The sequence below is a fragment of the Balaenoptera musculus genome, chromosome 18 (assembly GCF_009873245.2).
Source record: "Balaenoptera musculus isolate JJ_BM4_2016_0621 chromosome 18, mBalMus1.pri.v3, whole genome shotgun sequence".
NCBI classification, from domain to species: domain Eukaryota; kingdom Metazoa; phylum Chordata; class Mammalia; order Artiodactyla; family Balaenopteridae; genus Balaenoptera; species Balaenoptera musculus.
In genome coordinates, this window is record NC_045802.1 from 4,509,631 (window position 1) to 4,531,184 (window position 21,554).

The window sequence follows — 21,554 nt, forward strand, 5'->3', positions numbered from 1 at the left end:
AAGGGTCCTCCAGGGCACACACATTTGGATTGCCCTGAGGTACAGTTAGTTGTATAGTTACATAGTGCTGGTTACTTTCAAAATCATGCAAATAAGGTGATGTGGTTCAGGTGAAATTTGGCCTGGATAATCTAAAACCCAGGGATGCTTCTCTGTATTTGGAAATAGGATGATCACTTATGCAAACGACGGGAAAAAGTCACTTTTACATTTTGCATCATCAAGTGCTGTACAGCCGCTCCGAAGGAAGGGGGAGAAAATCATGTGCTACTTTTAATTTTAACTGAGAAAACTAGGAGGACATGTGTAGTATCATCCAATGACCTTTCTATTTTTTTTCACACTTTCAAAAGGATGGTGACAGTCTTAACTGTGGACGTTCTCATTATCCACTGGCCCACGTACAATTCACTCACGGCCAGGCAGTCCCTTCTAGACTTCAAGTTGCTTTCCTTCCCTGCGGAGATCACATCCCCTCCTTTCCAGGGCCTGCACGGCCTTTTCCCTCCCCACCCTTCCTTGACCTCCCACAAAGCTTTTGCTATACCCAGCCCACTTCTGGGCTGCCCTGCTCTTTCCTGCATGTACCGTATTGTATTATAATTATCTACGTGCATCAGTCACCCTCGCGAGACTCAGTTCTTTCATGAGCAGGCCTTTTCTCAGTCATTTTTGTGTCTGCAGGGTTTAAAGGCGAGCCAACTTACGCAAGATGCTTGGAAATGTTTTGCTGAATGAACGAATGCTTGTTCTCTACGTGTTTCTTTTCTTTTTTTAATTTGTTTATTATTTATTTTTTATATTTATTTTTGGCTGTGTTGGGTCTTCGTTTCTGTGCGAGGACTTTCTCTAGTTGCGGCAAGCGGGGGCCACTCTTCATCACGGTGCGCGGGCCTCTCGCTATCGCGGTCTCTCTTGTTGCGGAGCACAGGCTCCAGACGCGCAGGCTCAGTAGTTGTGGCTCACGGGCCTAGTTGCTCCGCGTCATGTGGCATCTTCCCAGACCAGGGCTCGAACCCGTGTGTCCTGCATTGGCAGGCAGATTCTCAACCACTGCGCCACCAGGGAAGCCCTCTACGTGTTTCTTACATGTATTCTCCTAAGTGAATGGAAACTCTATTTGACTAGGAAACTATACTATATTTTTGGTACCGCAAAGCAGTGTTTATCTTCAGATAACTCTGTAAACTTGCTGTTAATATCGGTTATCCTGGAAACACTTTCTAGGGTCAATTCAGCAGGTATTAAGTCTTTGTTACTGTTTTATCCCCACATGTACTATTAAAATATTTGTGAAGTGAGCACCAAGATTTTTATTGACTTGAGTTCTTATGCAAATGATCTGTATTCAATTAATTGTGGGCGGTCACAAACCTAAAATGTGTGTAAGCAGTTCAGTTGAATAGACCTGTGGTATACTGGGCTTTTTGTTTTTCTTCCCTTTGGCTGTTATTTAGTAGATGCCTTGAAGTTAATTTCAGAGCTTATTCCAGAGTAGAGAGTGGGAATTATACCGGAATTCACATTCCTTACTGGCTCCCTGCTTAAACTAATTTAAAAAGAACTAGTTCTGGGACTAGAGCTCCCTTGACGAAATTATTGGAATGTGAAATTTGAATTTAAGACTTTCTTGGAGACGTGAATGCATTTTGCTTGCCAGTATTTAATTTTTTTTTTCTTTCTTCTTAGTTTTAATTTTGATTGCTGTTACTACTGATATCTGAGCCAAAGTGGCGATGCTGCCTGAGGGACATTTCTGCAACCCATAAGTCAACAGTTACACGGTAAGACTGTGTGCCTTCTACCCTTAAAGCCGTTTAATTTCTATAACATTATAGTTTAGAACTTTAATTTGAAATAGAATAGGATAAAATATGTTAGTGTTTCAAAATATTAAAATATCAATATATTTTAATATATAAATATTAACAGCAGATAATATTTTAGAGCTTTTGGTCCTAATCAACAGTGAGAGGTTGAAAGAGAAAAACTATAATTTGATATATTCATTTCCTATTAATTTTTACGTGAACAAGTATGGATATGCAGTTTTTGACTCATTAAACTGGGGTCTCATTTCCCCCACTATATATTTTGCCCATTTACTTTCTGTTTCCTGAGGTTTAACCAGTTGGTTATGTTTTGGATCTTGTTAATAACGAGTGGGTATGAGAAGCCAAGATGATAAAGCTTAAAGCTCCTCAGGTGTTACTATAACTCACTCTGAAGTGAAGTGGTGATTCCAACAGTGGCTCAAATGAGGTTTTGAATTATTTACGGGTTTAAATGACCTGTATTTCTCTATCTTTGAGGAATGCCTAAAGAGTAACGAGGATGGTAGACTAGGAAGGCAGGTCCTGCTTGGAACCTCACTTTCCTTCTGTACAAAATTCTGCCGTCTGTCCTGCCTGCTTTACAGAGTGAAAAAATCACTTGATGTTTGTGGAATTGTCCTTTTTTGCATTAAGGGTAGAGGGAGAATAACAAGTCTTGGTTCTGAGATGGTATTGAGAGAGAACGTATTACTCTTGATATCTGTGTGTGGGGCATGCCAGAAGCCTTGACCTCTAATCCTGCCTAACCTTGACCTTGGCCATAGCGCTACAGTAACTTCCTACCAAAAAATTGAATTTGATTCGCATACTTTCATGTTACAGGTAATTTTCCGGGAATATGTCTGTATTCTTTGACCACAGCAGAATAAAGCTAGAAGTCAGTATCAGATGTTTGGGAAATCACCAAATATTTTGAAATTAAATATCACATTATAAAGATCCCATGGGTCAAAGAGGAAGTCACAAGGGAAATTAGAAAATATCTTGAATTGAATGAAAATGAAAATACAACATATTAAGATTTATGGGATGTTCCTAAAGCACTACTTCAAAGGGAAATTTATAGTGTTAAAGGCTTATGTTAGAAAACAGAAGTTTTGAAACAATAATATAAACTTTTACTTTATCAGCTCAGTGCTTTATGTCCACCTAGAGGGTGGGATAGGGAGGGTTAGAGGGAGATGCAAGAGGGAGGAGATATAGGGATATATGTATATGTATAGCTGACTTACTTTGTTATAAAGTAGAAACTAACACACCATTGTAAAGCAATTATACTCCAGTAAAGATGTTAAAAAAAAAAAAAGAAATTAGAAGGCAGGGAACTATATTCAATATTCTGTAATAAACCATAATGGAAAAGAATATGAAAAAGAATATATATGTGTATAACTGAATCACTTTGCTGTACAGCAGAAGTTAACACAACATTGTAAATCAACTATACTTCAATAAAATAAATTTTAAAAAAAAGAAACTAGAAGGCAAAGAGCAAATTAAACATAGAACAAGCAGAGGAAGAAAATAATGAAGATAAGAGCAGAAAACAATGAGATAAAAAACAGGAGAAAAAAATAGGAAAAAAATCAGTGAAACCAAAAGCTGTTTTTTTGATGAGATCAATAAAGGTGACAAACCTGTAGTCATACTGATCAGGAAAAAGAGAGAGAAAGAGAGAAGAGGCAAAAATTTCTAATATCAGAAAAGAGAGACCATCAATATAGATCCTGCAGATATTAATAGGACGATAAGGAAATATTATGAGCCACTTAATACATTTGATAACTTAGATAAATGGACAAATTCCATCAAAGATACAACCTACCAAACCTCACTCAAAAAGAAATGGATAGGGACTTCCCTGGCGGTCCAGTGGTTAAGAACTTCGCCTCCAATGTAGGGGGTGCGGGTTTGATCCTGGTTGGAGAGCTAAGATCCCATATGCCTCGCAGCCAAAAGGCCAAGACATAAAACAGAAGCAATATTGTAATAAATTCAGTGAAGACTTTAAAAACGGTCTGCATCAAAAAATCTTAAAAAAAAAAAGAAATGGATAACTTGTATAGCTCTTTATTAAAGAAATTGAATTTGTAGTTAAAAATTGTCCCCAAAAGAAAGCTCTAAGCCCACATGGTCTCATTGGTGAATTCTGCCAACCTATTAAGAAAGAAATAATACCAATTATATTCAAACCCTTCAGAAAACAGAAGGTGGGCTTCCCTGGTGGCGCAGTGGTTGAGAATCTGCCTGCCAATGCAGGACACACGGGTTCGAGCCCTGGTCTGGGAAGATCCCACATGCCGCGGAGCAACTAGGCCCGTGAGCCACAACTACTGAGCCTGCACGTCTGGAGCCTGTGCTCCGCAACAAGAGAGGCCGCGACGGTGAGAGGCCCGCACACCGCGATGAAGAGTGGCCCCCGCTTGCCGCAACTGGAGAAAGCCCTCGCACAGAAACGAAGACCCAACACAGCCAAAAATAAATAAATAAATAAACAAAGTAAACAATGCGTTAAAAAAAAAAACTATTAAAAAAAAAAAAGAAAACAGAAGGAAAGGAACACTATTTTATGAGGTCAGTATTACTCTGATACAAAAAAAAACAGATACTTCTCCACAAAATATTAACAAATTAAATACAGTTTATATAAAAAGGGTAATATATCATGCCAAAGGACCATTTATTCCAGAAATGCAGGAATAATTCACAATATCAACAAACTAAACAACAGAATTTTTAAAACCCCTATGATCAACTCAATAGATGTAGAAAAAGCATTTAACAATATTCATCATCCAGTCATGATTAAAAACTCAAAAAACTAAGAATAGAAGGAAACTCTCAAAAAAGTTGGAGTAGAAGGGAGCTTCCTGAACTTTATAAAAGCTATCTATGAAGAACCTACAGCTGATATTACAATTACTGGTGAAAGACTGAATGCTTTTGCCTAACATTAGGAGCAAGGCAAGGATAGTCACTCAACATTCCTATTCAGAATTGTCCTAGTCAGTGCAATAAAGCAGGAAAAAGAAATAAAAGGCATATGGATAGGGAAAGAAGCAAAAGCAAATTTGGAACTCCCCTAGCAAGGGGCCTGAGAAATGTCGGTTTAGCCTGCCAGCCTCTGTGAACAGAGTTGGGAATAGCTGTTGAATGCCAGCACATAAAATCTACTACATTTTGGTTTCTGTGGTCATGATCTGAAAATCATAAAAGCAAGGCAACATTTGTATCACTTGTGGGTTTAAATTACTGTGTTCTTTAAAGTTTAAAGTTAAAAGTCAGCATAATCTATTGTGAGAGTCTTATTTCAGCATTTTCTTCTTTCCGTTAATATAACTGGAAAGCCACGTGTAGTATTTAAAAGTTACGCATTGGTTTAAACTTCATTAAATAGCTTTTGTTTTTTAATTAAAGAAAAAGGCTATGTGGAACAATATTAAGATGTCCTCTTAAATTTTGTGAGGGCAAACAACATTATTTGTTAAATCTGTTACAACTCTCACTTAACTTTGGAGGAGTTAACAGTTGTTTTGTATGCTTGCTGTCACGTCTTAGGATATACTGACGTGTTTTGTATAATAAGACACATATTGTGCCTTTTAATTGCTGCTATGTAATTTCAAGTACTTATTTTTATGGTGGTTGGCAGTGTGGAAGTGAGGAAATCTTGAGTCCTGGTCCCAATTGTCTGGGAGAATTATATGACAGGACAGTGTCTCTGGGTGGTTTTACTGGAATCATTTCTAAGTCTCTTGCAATGAAATTGTTTTTCAGCCTAAGTAGATTACTTACAAATATTAAACAAATTTAATAATTGTGTGCATTTCATTACATGTTACCGGCCCTGTCACTTGGTGCTAAGTACTTGGTATGGCACAGAGGTGTAGGAGGAGGAGTGTAAATTTAGAAGTTATGGAAGATCTTGGGTTCAAATGCTAAAAACATAGAGGCTTAATTAAGCTTTTAAGCAAAATCCACGTAAATCCTTGATCCTCATTTCCCTTATCTGTAAAAGGAGGATAATAATCTTGATAAGCTGCTGAAGACATTGAAAATATTCCTCAGAGCGTCTAAGAGACCGTGGACCCTCAGACGGTGATGCTGGTAGAGGGTCCTAGTTGCAGAAACATCATAAGACTTTGGCACCCACCAGAACTGGTTTTGAGTTTAAGTTCTTCTACTTACGAGCCATGTCACTTTGGATAAGTTAATTTTTGAGCCCTGAGTTCTTTATCTGTTAAGCGAGGGCAGTGCCACCCCGTAAGGTTGTAGTGGGGTGTAAATGACATAACGTGTATAATAAAATGCTTAGGTATGTAAAATGTTCCCATTGATCACCTTTAACGGGTTTACCATCATTCGCTTTATGATTTTGTTTCTTTGGTTGATTTTCTATAAAGTGACCTAGAAACCCCGAATGATCACAATTCACCTGTTGGACTATGTTGAGAACAGTGAAGCTGATAGGATGCCAGGCTTGATGTTTTGAGACCAAGTGTTGCAAAGTTTAGATATTTTACTAGTATTTCTCTGGTACTTTCATCGTGCAAACAGTTGGGAGTGGTTAACTAAAATAACCATTCAGTTTATCTTAACTATCTTTCATGAACACAGCTTCTAGTTGCCAAAGACATTGCCATCAGGATGCTTGTGGTTTCTAAAAATACAGACTCAAGATTTGTAGCATGTCTGCTAGGGAACATTTGGTGGGTTCTACAGCTTTACTGCTACTTTGACCTTATTTTAGGATGTCATTCGTATGAATTGCCAACGTTTGGCTATTTTTGACCAACAGAAGTGGTAACTCCATATGGTTCAAGTTGATATTTCAGGCTATGCTTATAGTGTTTTCTTTACACACTTGGTAAATGATCTAATTTTGTATCTTATAATGTGTTGTTTCCTCTAGGAGCTTAAATTTATTTTTAATGCATTTTGGATTTTCTTCGTTAATTTGTTTGGTGAACGTCATTCTCAAGTAATTGGTGCAGAAGAGTAGGGCAAAGAAAAATAAGTGCTACATCTTTCTTAACAAAGAGAGGAGATGCTGCCTAATCTTTGAGAAGACTTTCAATTTATGGTCAGGTAAATAATTAGAAACAAAAACGAGAGGCTTTTGAGAATTAAACCTTGAGGTCATAGGTCATACAGGTAGAGTCTGAGTCCCTGAAAATTCTTTGAGATCAATTCACCCTCACAAGTGCTAAAGCACTCTGGATGGTTTTAGCTTCTGAGGGTTTATTCATGTGTTTCATGTTATGAAAATAATGCAGCGTTCACTCAGTTTAATGTTGTGTTTATAAAGTGTCCATAGGTCATATGTTTATTGTACTTTGAATAAGAAGCTAACAATTTTAGTTTTATTTAAAAGGGCATTCATGTAACGGATACTTAGTGTGGATCATAAATAGTGATAATAATATTGCGGTGAGCAGCTTATGAGCCTTTCCTATGCATCACAGTGTGATCACAGCCTGATTGTGGCGCTGGTAAACCATTCTTCCCCTTCTTGTCCAACTAAAGGGAAAAGGAAGGTACAGAGTTAGTGTTTTGTTTTTTTTTTTTTTTTTTGGAGTTAGTTTTTTAATGTGTCAGGTAAGCATTGATTCCTTCACAGGGGTAGTATCTGGGGTTTGAGATCCACTTTACGCTGTTCGTGGCCTTGGTGTACCGTCTCATCGGAGCTCTCGGAGGGGAGCAGGCAGGCGTTGCTTCCGTCTTGTAGGTGAGGACTGGGGTGTAGTGGGATTGAGATCCTGAAGAACTTGGATTCTGCTCGCTGGTCTGGCTTGTTCGGCTGCTGTGCCAGGGCCAGGCCCCTTTCAGGACGGCTGTCTGTGCTCACTGCCCGCTCCCTGATTGTGGAGCGGGGACACATCCACTTTGGAGGATGGAACTCTGTAGGAGGAAAACTTTTCCTAGGAAGTGAGTTAGCATTTCTGTTTGCTGTATTCATCGAGCCATTAACTGTGGCGCCTGATGAGTTGCTAAATTTACCTTTTTCTGTTTTTTTTCTATCGTGGTCTTTCGTCCTATGTCTGTGGCTCACAGTAATTCTTTCTACCTAACCATCGTGTCAAAATCTAAATATGGAATAAATTTCCAGGCATCTCCTAATTTGTATTCTACTCTTATCTCTTATCCAACCCCACGGATCCAGTTTTAAAAGCTTTATTGAGGTGTGATTGACCAACAGTACATGATGCATATATGAAAGGTACAGTCTGGTGAGTTCTGACCTGTGCACACAGCCATGAGCACACACGCCGTCGCCCATGGAAGGTTCCTCCGGCCTTTGTCACCCTCCCTCCGTCTCTCCTGCACCTCCAGGCAACCACAGATCTGCTCTCTGTTGTGAGATTGGTTTGCGTTTCCAGAATGTTACTGCAAAGGAAAAGCAGTCCTCTGTGTGTCTCCTGCTTCTTCACTTTGACACCAGATGTGTGGTGTCCCCACGGCAAGCAGTTTGGTGACACCGGCCAGGTGGCTTGCAGTTGAACTCAGTTCTGATGTTTATCTGGTGGAGAGAGCACCCATCCCACAGGTGAAGGGTCTGTCCCACAAGATCCCCCCGCCCAAGCCCCCCAACTTCCTTTGTTACCTGCACTTCCGGCCGACTGGCTGTAAATCCAAGGTTCCCATGACCCCCGTCTGAGCTTGATGGTGCACAGAACTCAGGAAACCAGTTTACCCACTAGAAGGATGATCAGGCTGTCACGAAGGACCTTCAAGGATACGAATGAGCAGCTCGATGATGAGACGCAGAGGGTGAGGTCTGGCAGGCCCCGAACCCCTGGAGCTTCTGTCCCCGTGAGTTTGGGGTGCACCACCCTTCTGGCATGTGGATGCCTCCGGTTCACCAGCCGAGAAGCTCTTGAACCCCATCCTTTTGGGGGGTTTATGGAGGCTTCGTGACAGGCACGATTCGTTAGATCATTGGCAGTGGGTGACTGAACTTGGTCTCCAGCCCCTCTCCTTTCCCCAGAGGTCTGGGGGTGGGACTGAAAATTCCAACCTTCTAATCACTGGGTTGGTTCCCCTGGCAACCAGCCCCCATCCTTAGGGAAGGTCCAAAAGTCACTTAATTAACAAACGCAAGTGTGGTTCAAAGGGGTTGGTTGGTGTCAAAAGACTCCTTTATAGCTCTTATCACTTAGGAAATCCCGAGAGTTTTAGGAGCTCTGTGCCATTAATGGTGATGAAGACCAAATACGTATTTGTCATTATAAATCACAGTGTCACAGTTACATAGAAGGAACCATACAGTGTGTACTCTTTTTTGTCTGGCCTTCGTTCAGCATAACCATCCGAGATTCATCCTTGTTGTTTCCCGTATCAGTAATTCATTCCACGTTGTTGCTAAGAAGTGCACTTTGTTTATCCACTCACCTGTTGATGGGTTTTGGGGTCGTTTCTATTTTGGGGTTGTTTTTGGCTTTTGCAAATCAAGCTGTATGAACATTGACGTACAGGTCTTTGTGTGGGCATGTGCTTTTTTTCTTTTTTAATTAATTAATTTATTTGGTTGTGCTGGGTCTTAGTTGCGGCAGGTGGGCTCCTTAGTTGCGGCATGCCTGTGGGATCTAGTTCCCTGACCAGGGATCAAACCCAGGCCCCCTGCATTGGGAGCTCCGAGTCTTAACCACTGTACCACCAGGGAAGTCCCTGGGCATATGCTTTTATTTCTTCTGCATAAATTCCCAGGAGTGGAATGGTTCCTAGGGTCATTCTGATAAGTGTGCGTTTAACTTTTTAAGAAACTGCCAAACTGTTTTCCAAAGTGATTGGGTTGTTTGACATTCCCTTCAGCAGAGAGTTCCGGTTTCTCTACATTCTTACCGATGTTTGGCGTGGTCAGTGGTTTTGCCTTCGGCCATTCTGATAGGTGTGCCGTGCTGTCTCCTTGTGGTTTTAATTTGCGTCTACTTCATGGCTAATGACGGATGGTGCGAAATGTCCTTGAGGTGCTTATTTGCCATCTGTCTGTCTGCTGTGAAGTGTCTCTTCATATATTTTGCTCATGTTTTTAATTGGATAGTTTTATTATTGAGTTTTGAGAGTTCTTTGTATGTTTTGCGTATAAGACCTTCATTCAATAAGTGATTTGCGGGCTTCCCTGGTGGCGCAGTGGTTGAGAATCTGCCTGCCAATGCAGGGGACGCGGGTTCGAGCCCTGGTCTGGGAAGATGCCACATGCCGCGGAGCAACTAGGCCCGTGAGCCACAACTACTGAGCCTGCGCGTCTGGAGCCTGTGCTCCCAACAAGAGAGGCCGCGATAGTGAGAGGCCCGCGCACAGCGATGAAGAGTGGCCCCCGCTTGCCACAACTAGAGAAAGCCCTTGCACAGAAACGAAGACCCAACACAGCTATAAATAAATTAATTAATTAATTAATTTTAAAAAGAAAGTGATTTGCACTTTCATCCATTTTATTAGCAATTTTCCCCCCTTTACTCTAGAATGAAGCTTTTGGGAGTGACTGGGATTATTTTACAGTCTAGATCTCCCAGGTTCCATTTATCTTAAAAAAAGTTTATTTTATTTAAGTAGCTGGTTTTGTCTGGCTGGTCAAAACAGGGAAGGAAAGCAGTTCCTGGTAAAAGCATCTCTGAGGTTCCTGGATTGGTAACATGAATCAGAATAAACTTTTATGTGCAACAGAGAGCTAGAAAACAGGTGTAGGCTCAAATATAAAGTATATTCTACAGTCCCACATGTACTGAGTGTCTGATTGTATGGATACCAAGACACTATAAAATGACTTAGAAATAAAATACGAATATATTTTTAAAGCGTTTTACATCTAAAAGGAATTTAGTAATTTGTTGATGAAAAATTAATCAATAGTCAATCTAAGAAAGAAAGAGAAAATTTTATTCAAGCCATCCTGAAGATTATAACCTAGGAGGCAGGCAGTCTTTTAGAAATCTCTGAAGACTCTGCTCATTGGAGGTCAAAGCACACGTTATATAACTTTTTGAGACAAAGAGTCATACATCAAAGGAACATATTGACAGTTTGTGAGCCCAACAAGGCGAGTAGTGGGTCATGGTGACCCCTTGCAGGATTGAGAAAGGAATGTTATTCCTAAGTCATTGCCTCACTGGCACCAGTAAGAAGTTGCTTTTTTTGGGTGAGCAGGCGTTCCTGTGTATTTAAGGGGATCCAGTTAATACAATGTGTGATACAGATGCAAAGTGCACAGTAAAGGGGGAGGGTTGTGGCTCAAATGGCAGAGAAAGTTTTATGTTTAAACATTTTCTTGTTCTGCCTTAAAAATAATTCTATTTCATCACTTTAAATTAAAAAAAATCCAAACTAAAGAAGGACATAACAGAGCTTAAAAGTCAATTTAAATATAGATACCCAGATAACTGGTGGAAGGTTCTAGAAGAGAAGCTTTCTTGAGCCCCATGGCCACCCCCGTGATGCCCAGGAGAGGAGGGCGGGGCAGAGACCATGGATTGTTCTTCACTTACTGGATGCTCTTCACCACTTGCTTCTCCATATCCCACTCGTGGTAGGTTATTTTCTTCACTTTTTCTGGCCTTGAGGTTTCTTTCTACAGCAGACAAACGACAAGACAGGAGCCAGTGGTGAACACGCTGGTGCAGAGGAACCTCAGCCTCAACCTCTGCTCTCTGCCTTTTCAGTTAGAACCAGATGTTAGCGTCCACCTGAAAAAATGTCCAGGTGCTGTTTTGTAGCCCATAAAAGACAAGCGACCATTTCTTATCTCTGAGCGTCCTCCAAAAATAAGCACTTGACAGGAGTTTCATATCACTACGTTATTCCATAGACATAAATCTGCTTTTTTCCCCTGGGGTACTTATTATTTATTTGAGGCTGTTGAGCAAAAACGAGATGATACTTTCCAACCCTTGGAAACGAGCTGCATTCCTCCACCGCCTGAGGTTTCCTGAGTGGCCTCCGTGTGCCGAGCGTGCGCTGCAGGGTCGGTGAGGCGCTGTGACCTCCCCACCCCCCAGTGAAGTCTTTCCAGTTGTGCTTTAATTTCCCAGGTATGAGAAATACCTTAAACTAGTGCCCGTCACCCTGGATTGTAACTTTATTGATATGCCTGCCTCTCTCACTGAACCATTACTTCCTCGAGGAAAGGGATTTTGTCTTATTTTTGATGTTTATTCTTTGTATTTCCATTGGCTAAAGTATAACAAAAATGCACGAGGTGTTTGGAGCACAGGCGAATCCAATCTGGATATTTCTGGAAGCCAGCTGAATATCTGGCTGGAAGGAAAGAAAGCACGCCAGAGCTCGGGGCCCTGTGAGAGCAAATCTGTTTTTTCGGGGAAGGAGGCTGAGGCCCACCTCGGTTCAGAAACCTGCACAGGGTCACGCGGTGCTCGTGGCAGAACTGGGCCTGGACCCCAGGTCCTCCGGTTCCTCTGCGCCTTTCTGTCTCTCATCATGCGGAAGCCTACAGACCATGTTCTAGTAACAAAGCCTAGACACTTATCCCAGTGAAACACAACTGTTACACTCATGCAGTCTTTCCCTCGCTTCGCCCCCCGACTTCATCACGACCTTCCTCTGAAGCTTGAGGTGAGGCAGTGTCGCTTCAGAAGATCACAGAACAGGGTGGGCGTTGAGGAAGCCCAGGCTCTTCCTCTGGCTGCGGGAATGTGACGGCGTTGGGGGGGGGTGTATCTTCCAGGGAATGTCAGCAGGCAAGCGGGGTCCCGTAAAGCCAGGGAGGAGCAGACACGGTCCTTGCCCCTCACAGTAAAAGGGGCACAGCGGGAAGTATGGTGGGAATCAGAGGACCGGCTCTGCGTGGGCGCAGGGATGGGGCCACATGTGCTAGGATCACGTTTTTTTCTGAGGACACAACTCCTGCATCCAAGTCAATGTGATTAAAAATCCAGACATGTGCAGTAGGCACACGTGTAGTCTGCTGTGTGCAGGAGAGTCTGGGCGTGTGACTTCCCCTGCTGCGTGCTGCACTAACTGCCAGGCGTGTGGCAGTCAGAGCAGAGGTTACCGGCACGTCGGCAGCAGAAAGGAAAGGATCCTTAACACCGTCAGGTTCTGTGACCTGCGCGTGTAGGCCAGACCTAGGAGGGCTTTATGGCTGCGGGGTGGGGACAGAAATCCATCACAGTTTGGCAGTTTTGTACACTCCACGAGGGCCATCAGTAATACAGCTTTAAATATGTAACAAGGACTTAGTGCAGTTTCTTTAAGTTACACTCTGCATCCAAATCAACCCTTTCTACAATCGCAATATGAACTGGGGAATGAGCACAATTGTGGGTTTCTGGGCCATAAAACAAATCTCAGCAAATTTAAGGGAGTTAAAATCAGACAAAGCATGTCCTCTGAACACAATGAAATTAAACTGAAAACCACCAGCAGTAGGATATCTGGAAAAATCCACTCATTGTGTTTGTATTACTAGGTCGACTGCTCACCCGAAAGAGATCTTCCAGATGGTTCACATGGACAGGAATGGCTGTGGAAAGGGACGTTCTGAGAACTTCATGCTATTTTAAACATCTGCGGAATTGCTTCTATAATTTTTTTTTAAGAAAAGAAAGCATTCCAATTAATCATGCTGTAGGAAAACTGAAGAGTTTCAGTATATGGAATTTTAAAAAGAGGTTAAATAAGTTATTGGAAGATAGGAAAGTTTGAGTGAAAGTAGAAAGCACATTGATATGATTCTGAAATTCTTTAATCCTTTGACGTTAATTAGAAGAGTACTACTTGGAGAAGTTAAATGCCAGTTTGCAGACATTTAGTTGCATAATGAGTAAAATTACAGGAAAAATTCAGGTTTAGGTTAATTGTACAATAAGCAAAATTAGATGGGAAATATTAAGTATCTTAGTAATGAATGTGACATTAATATTAAAGTAGTAAGATCATTAGTATCTTACATTTTGTTGCCCAGCACACATTTTCACGTGAGTCTCCGTACAGCCTGTAAGGAAGCCGCGGAAGGTGTAATTAGTACACACTGACTCGGGGTTATTTTGAAAAGGTGACACATAAATCAGAGTCTAATGTCCACTTATATTATTCTGTGTCCTTATGGGATCCCACCTGCAAAAGTCTGACGGGGGATGTGCCTGTGTGAAAAGAGGAGAGGAGGCTAGAAGAGCCATCCTGCGTGATGCACGTCCGACCCCGGGATGGGGGGGCAGGAGAAGGTTCCCTCCTGGTTGGCTGAGGTCTGCGGGAGCCTGGGCAGAGCCCCTGGGAGCCCCGTCGCTGTCTGGTCTTTGCTGGTTCCTCTCAGCTGTCCCGTTCTCGTTTCTTGCCGCTGACCGACCATCAGCCTCCCTCTCAAGTGGTGAAGAGGTCTCCATCTCTGCTGCTCCAAAGAGCAGCAACGAATCTGGACATCGTGGTCCCACTTCCAGGTTCCTGGGCAGGGACCCTGGCCTGGTTTCGGTCGTGCCTGGAATCTAGTTCACAGTTGCGTGCACCAGGGTGTGTCTGTACACTGAGACATTGCCCAGAAAAGTTGGACAAACTGCAGGCTTAACAGTAAACCTTATGTGACCTCACATAGTCCTTAAGCATTTGATTAGCAGTGTTAGATTTTTTTCTTAGCACGTAGGGTGGCTTTGGAGAATGGTTGGGATGTTCCAGGGGTGGGGTGGTGAAGCACACGGAAGTTGCTTGCTGGTGACTGGTTGGATTTGCTCATTACATGTCTGTTTCTGTAATTGCAAAGTGTTTTCAAGAGAATCCATTGACCCAACATTTTCTCCTTTACCTCCTCTGTGCTCTTCAATTTATTCAAAACTGGATTCGTGTCAGATAAAGGCTGTCGGGGAAAAAATACATCTGTTAGAGTACTTCACACTGACAGGAAAGCCATAAAAGTCATTGCTGGGTGATTAGAACTTTCGAAAGGATCTGTGAAATGCAACCCTTCTTCTAAAATCATACAGACGGCAGCATGTCCTCTTTCTCTGTTGTCTTGTGTATCTAGACAGGTGTGGGAACCCCACATCTAGGTGTAATGAGAGTGAGAAGTGAAGGCTGGGATTAATTAGAGCTGAAATACTGAATCGCAATAGGCCAGGTGCCCAGGGATGGGCAGATAGACGTACGTGTGTGTATGGGCACGAGGTCAGCAGGCATCATTGGGATGTTTGAGCCATGGTGTGGGCTGTGAAGGGCTTTGTGGGGAACAGAGCCGATAGACTCAGCCCCGAAATCTGGGCAGTTTACGGTCTGCCCTGGGGGGAGAGACGCCGTCTGTGCTGGCCCAGTGCAGGCACACCAGCTCTGCGGGGTGCTTGGGATAGTAAGCGGGGAGCTGTGTGAACGTCTGACATGCAGCCTCTTCTGAATCCTTCTCAGACCTCTCACTGTTTAGAATATGGTGTATTAATAGGAAACACGAGGTATAGTGAAGCCAGTGGATCCAGAGACAACTGCCACTGAGAAGAGAGTTAGTCCCTCCCAGCTCCCAGGGGAGGGGCCACACGGGGAAGCACCAGGGCCGTCAGGAGGCAGAGGGAGTGGGGGGGGATCTGGGGGAAGGAGCCTGTATTGTGGTTTCTCGTGGAGGCACGGGTGAGGCAGGGTGAGCGGGCTTAGGATCGGCTCATTTGAATGATCTCAGGGGCTCCGGGGTGTGAGGTCACCCCTGGTGTCTGGCGCCTGGGTGATGAGGGCAGGTGGAAGGTGGCCTGCTGAGAGCAGTGGGGGTGGTGGCGAGGGCCCTGCACTGGTGGGTTTGATGGGAAAGGCGAGCTCAGGATTTGGCCGGTCCCGGGAGGGGCAGCCCCTGCAGGCTGAGCGTGGGTTCAGGTGTCGAAGCATCAGAATCCGGAAAAGACAAGGTGTGGTTAATGCGCCTGTAGAGACGCAGGCTTTTCTCTTCTGTGCCCTGATAGCATCACAGGCGAGTCTTTAGGTGGGCACCTTCAGCACGTCTGTCAGGTACACACGGAGCCTCCAGGCAGCTCACCGGTGCCAGAGGGGGTGTCTCAAGTGTACACGTGAAGGACTTCGGCGGGGGCGGGGCGGGGCGGCAGGGCAGGGTAGGCTCCGAAAAGGCTGGTGTGGTTTTCAGGACGGCTTGTGGGATACGGCGGTGTTAGCTCCAGATACGCCAGGACGACGACGTGATGGCACATCTGACGTCGGAGAGCCACCCAGTCAGGGGAGGAGGGGGAGGTGTTGACCGCTTGGCCTGCTTTGGACGTGCAGGTGGGACGTCTGTGGGGTGCGTGTATAATTAGGATTTTGTGTATCTGAACGATGGTAAATCCAAAGAAATACGGGTGGTGGGCCGGGGAGGTGTCAGACTGGCAAGTTTTGGGGCTGTCAGAGGTCGAAAAATATGGGGAAAGAGGGACATTCCATCTTGAATAAATACAGATGGACATGGAAGAGAATGTTATATACACAGCACTCGGCTCCAAACTCATGTTTATCCCAAGCCCTTGTACAGCCCTCCTGTGAGAACTTATTCGAGAGCTAGTTCACGTGTGGGCCGGTCTCACTGAGCAGCGCTCTGAGCAGGTGGGTTCAGAGCCTGGTGGTCCCCCCTCCCCATCCCTCGCTCACCTGCGTCTGTAGAAGCTGTGCCCCCGCCCCTCCCCCGTAGTGCCCTCTGCCTCTTTCTGTACATTGTAGTTGTTGTTGCCTGATTTCCTTCTAGTTCTCGAGTCTCTGCTGATTGGTTTTCAGTATTTTTCTTTCCTATACTTTATGCTTTTATTAAGTTCATTAATGATTTTTCTTTTATTCCTTATGAGATTTTCTGGTTTATTATGACTAGTTACCAGCCTCTTGCTCTAATTGATTCTCCCAGGAAGAAATGACACCTCATAGTAAATCTTTTACACTTTTGACTAGAGACTAGTATATCTAGAATTTTCATAGTTTAACACGCTTTCCTTGGATGTGTACCTCTTCCTTGACATAATTTTTTTTTTTTCTGGCGACCTGGGAAATTTTTAGTTTATTTTTATGCATATAAAGTTTCTCTCATCACCACCTGGTCCCTTTCTTATTCTTAATAATCATGAGATGTTTAATCATGAGATTAATCATGAGATTATGAGATTAATAATCATGAGATGTCTCCCATGGGGTGGGAGACAGTGCCCATGTCTTCCTAATGTCAGCATGTGTGTACTTTAAGAAAAACAATTTTAGGAACAGATGTAGAAGTATGGCTAACATCACTGAGATGAACCAGACTCTGACAGTTCCTTTGGGTGCCCGACTTCCCCAAACTAGTCCCCCAAATAGGACTCAGATATTCTCCCGTCAGTGATGTGGCTTTGGGACATCGCAGTCTGATGCTCTGGATGGGGGTGGGGAATGGGATGGCCTTGGAAGGCCAGTGAGAGCATCATGAGGCCTGTTAAACCCACCCTGCCCAGTGGACACCGCAGTGTCTGCACGGAAGGAGGCCCAGCAGGTTTTCAGGTGAGAGGGTCAGGGGCTCCTCCTCACTTCTTCCAGTTTCTAGATAATTCCGGTCTCTTCTCCTTTGGTACCTCTCAGTCTCCCACTTGAATGTATGAAGGTGTTCGACATCAGCATCGGGCCGGTACACAGTTGGCGCTCAGTGTTTGATGGAGCCATGGCTATGGAGATTACGTGCAGTTCTACCTTCCTTTGTTTGTTTTTTTTAGTTGAGGCATAGTTGTTTTACAGTGTTGTGTTAGTTTCTGCTGTACAGCAAAGTGAAGTAGAGTTCCCTGTGCTATACAGCAGGTTCTTATTAGTTATCTGTTTTATACATAATAGTGTATGTATGTTCTTAGACATAATTTTATTGTAAATATTGTTATCCGTCTTCTGTGGTTCAGCCTTATTTTCAACCAGTGAACTGTTCCTTTTTTATTGTTATGATCAGAGTAAGAATTAACATCATAACAACATATGAGATATAATAAAATTAATATAATCAGTCACATTGTTTGAGTGTCCCTATGTGCCAGGCCCTGTTCCAAGTGGTTTGTTATGTAATAACGCATTAAGTCCTCACTCTGTGAGGTAGGTCCCGTTGTGATCCCCGTTTTGTGGGGAGGAAAGGAAGGCATGGAGGGGTGAAGTGATGTACCACAGGCTGTGCACCTAGGTTGGTGAAGTAGTATTTGGGTTGGAAGATGTGGTCGGTGTGCTCAACCAGCACCTTAATGGGCAAGAGGCGGAAATAGTCAATAAAAACACTGGCCAGTTGAGCAGAACTTTTCCTCTACAGCTGCCCCCGACTTTCGCCCTCTGCTAGAGCCCTTGTGAGATAGCCCTTGTCCACCCTTCTGATGTCAGTCAGCAGTCACGTCCACAGAGAGGCTGCCCAGGGTTCCCCAGGGGGTTTCATAACCTGAGTCCACTGACCTGGGCGGTTGGACCGACGTCTCACTTCCACGGAGGGGAGGGGCCTTGTCTGCTTCACTCACCATTGGGTCCTCGTCACCTTGCACACTGCCTGGTGTCGGGTCAGTGCTCAGCAGGTGTTCATGGAATGCGTGAACAGAGGTAATGGAGAAGGGAGGTAGGAAAGAAAGATTTACCGTGTGCCTCGCTAGTTCCGGGTTCTTTAGGTGAGCCGCTGTACCAGTTGGGAATAAATTTAATTCAGTAACAGAACACCCAGCAACAGTGATTTAAACAAGGTATTATTTGTCTCATGTAACGAGAATTCCAGATTGAGGCTGCGGGGCCGGTTTGATTGCTCAGACGCCACCAGGGTCCTTGGCTTTTCTGGGTTGCTGCTCCTGTGAGTTGGGCCTTGTGGTCACCCTGTCAGGGTGATAGTGTATCCCAGTCACTGGGTTTTCTCCTGTTGTAGGGAGCAGTAGATTTGTTGCATAAGTGGTAGGCTTGAAATTCTATATACCTCCTTAAATGAAAAGTTGAGATTTCATTGGATGTATAAGGTACTTTTTGAGGAGAGAAGTGGATTGAATTCCCAGGATAATGGGGAGGGCTTTCCTGAGTGTCTGGTGACCCTTCGCCCAGGTAGATGGGCTCCGTCCTGCTCCCTCCTTTGCAGCCCAGGTTCGGCCTTTCCCGTGTCCTAGTCTGTAAGCTCTGCCTATGGTTTTGGGCTGTTGTGTCCTTCCCTCTCTTAGTACGTGTGGGCTTGTGCCTTTCCTCTCTCTTGTCATTTTAGCGGACTGGGGGGAAGGTAAAAAATGCACGTATTCAGTCGCTCATGCTTAACTGGAAATCTTGCATACATCCTTTTTCTATAAAAGTAGGATTGTGCTGTCCATATATCTTTGAAATCTATGGCATTCATTTAAGTAATTCGACATCTGTTGCATATTGAGCCGATTCTCTCACATAGAAATGATAGGGTAATGCAAGTTCCTGGGAAAGAGTCAGTTTTCCAGGGAGTTGAAACTCTAGGCTTGTTAAAATGTGAATATGAGCTTTTAAAACTGTCTTTTTAATTTTCAGATTGTGAGCCATGCCTTTAGTGAAGAGGAACATCGAACCCCGGCACTTGTGCCGGGGAGCCCTGCCCGAGGGCATCCCCAGTGAGCTCGAGTGTGTGACCAACAGCACCCTGGCCGCCATCATACGCCAGCTGAGCAGTCTGAGTGAGTGCTCTTGCCTCGGGACTCCTTTCTTCTGATTACCAGTGACATATTAATCTTAACAAACTTAGCAAGTTGATTTCAATTCAGTAGTTATGTGATTGTCCAGAGAAGAGGCTGCAGCTTTGAAGGAGAAAGGCTCCCTCCCTCCCACCCTCCCTCTTGGATTTCCCAGCATGTAATCAGCTGTGGCCCCCTCACTGGTCTGGTGATACCAGCTTTGTGTGATGAAGTTAGTTAGCATTGACCAGTTCACAAGTTACTAGGTACCACCAAATGTGTAGACTTAAAGTAGTGTTCATTTTTAAAAGCTTATTAAAAATGAGGATAAAATAATTGGCATTTTAAAAAACGTGAATTATGCATTACACTTGGACAGGACTAATTTCGTTTCAGTGTAATGAATTGAAAACTAGGTCACACCTGTGATATGCCCGGCATTAGAATAGAGGCTCAATTACATGTTTGTTGGTTGAATAATATTCCAAATGAATCAAAGAATCAAGCCCCAAGCTAGTGAGACTTGCTGATTTTAACCTCCTAAAGGTTAAAATGCAGGTATTGACTTCCAAATTGAGGTCAGCAGATGAGTTGATGCTTACATGTATGCAGTGCCATGTACACATTGCATACACAGATTACAGAAATGTAAGCAACACAAGCATAAGGAAGAGAGGACTCCCTGTTATTCTAATTTTGAACATTAATATGAAATACCCAAGAAATAGTCCATTTCTTAAGACTCAGATATGCATGAAAATGCTTTTCCTTCAAAGCTTTTTGAAGTTGCAGTCTTTCTCCCTAACTTTTACATTTACGTCGTGATCTTATTTTCTCACTTCGTCCCACTCCTTTTCGGTTTAGATGGTTCACACTGCATTTTGGATGACAGGTTTTCACAGTTAAATTTTCAGAACCTCTGTTAATAACGAGAAAACCCTCCATGAAATTTCACATCCTGGCCGCGTCAAGCAGGGGAGAGTGGTTTTATAAAAAAACTCAAGTGCTTTTATTTGTTTTGAAGAAGAAACACTATGGATGAGTATTTTTTTTTTCTTTAAAAGAATTGTAGCACATCATTATTGATATATTATGTCTATAATCATTGGCTAAACAAAAGTAATTTGGAAATTGCTTAAAATGTGCTTCAAAATAGATTTCTTCTGGAATCTGAACTAATTATAATTGATTTTTGGTAGTGGTTGTTGGTAAAATGTATAAATTCATATAATTACAGGAGGATAACCTTGTAAATTATTGAAGGGTGAAAGTATTTCTGTGTGCATTCATGTATTTCCGTAAGAATGTTTTTTTAGTCTCTTGTTTTTTTATGGCTGAAACGTCTATTGGCATAAGGTCTAAGTGATGAAAACCAACATGAACTGTTAAGGTTTTAATAATCACACCACGTCTCACGCACAGTGTTACATCAGCGGTGCCTGCTTGGCCACAGTGTCTTCTAAGTGAAACTACCCACAGGGTACGTTTTGTTCTGTAGAGTCCGTGTGTAGGCAGAATGATCACAGCCCCTCTGAGGACGTCTGCATCCTCACCCTGGGAACCCGCAGACGTGCTGTGTGACTGGGCAAGGGGAGGATTAAGGCTGCTTGTCAGCTCACCTCACGAGAAGGAGGTTATCCCGGGCTGTCTGGAGGGCCCCGTGTAGTCCCGGGGGTCCTTTAAGTGGGAGGAAGGAGTGTCAGAGTGATAGGATGTGAGAAGGATCCATCAACCGTTGCGGGCTCCGAAGACAGGAGAAGAGGCCACAAGCCAAGGAGTGCAGGTGGCCTCTGTACATTGCGAAAGGCCGGGAACTGGACTTTCCCCTGGGGCCTCCAGAGGCAACAGAGCTCTGCCAGGGCCTGGATTTCAGCCCAGTGGTAACATTTCACACGTCTGATCTCTAGAGCTGTAAGATGGTAATGTTGTGTTGTTTTAATCCACTGAAGTTGTGAAAATTTGTTACAGCAGCAGTAGGAAACAGTGCACCACTGGAGCCGTGGTGACGTTTTGTACACACATCCTGCTCTGGCCTCATGAGTGGACCAGGCATGGGTCCTGGCCTCAAGGACAGTCCACCCCAGTCGGCTTGCTTCAGCCCTGATTCTCTGCTAGAGTCACTGGGGGAGCTTGAACAGAAGATGCGAGGAATCGCTGCGGGGACGGT

At 43.6% G+C, this 21,554-nt stretch overlaps 1 protein-coding gene across 4 annotated transcripts in view; it reads left to right on the forward strand.

Moving 5' to 3' along the window:
* Positions 1-21,554, forward strand: part of WASF3 (WASP family member 3) — a 93,646-nt gene that overhangs the window by 34,245 nt on the left and 37,847 nt on the right. For all 4 annotated transcript variants that reach the window (XM_036831637.1, XM_036831640.1, XM_036831638.1 and 1 more), the window contains 2 exons: positions 1,690-1,784; positions 19,248-19,390. In XM_036831637.1, the coding sequence (XP_036687532.1) occupies positions 19,258-19,390 (133 nt within the window). In that variant the 5' untranslated portion in view covers positions 1,690-1,784; positions 19,248-19,257. The remainder of the gene's footprint in view (positions 1-1,689; positions 1,785-19,247; positions 19,391-21,554) is intronic.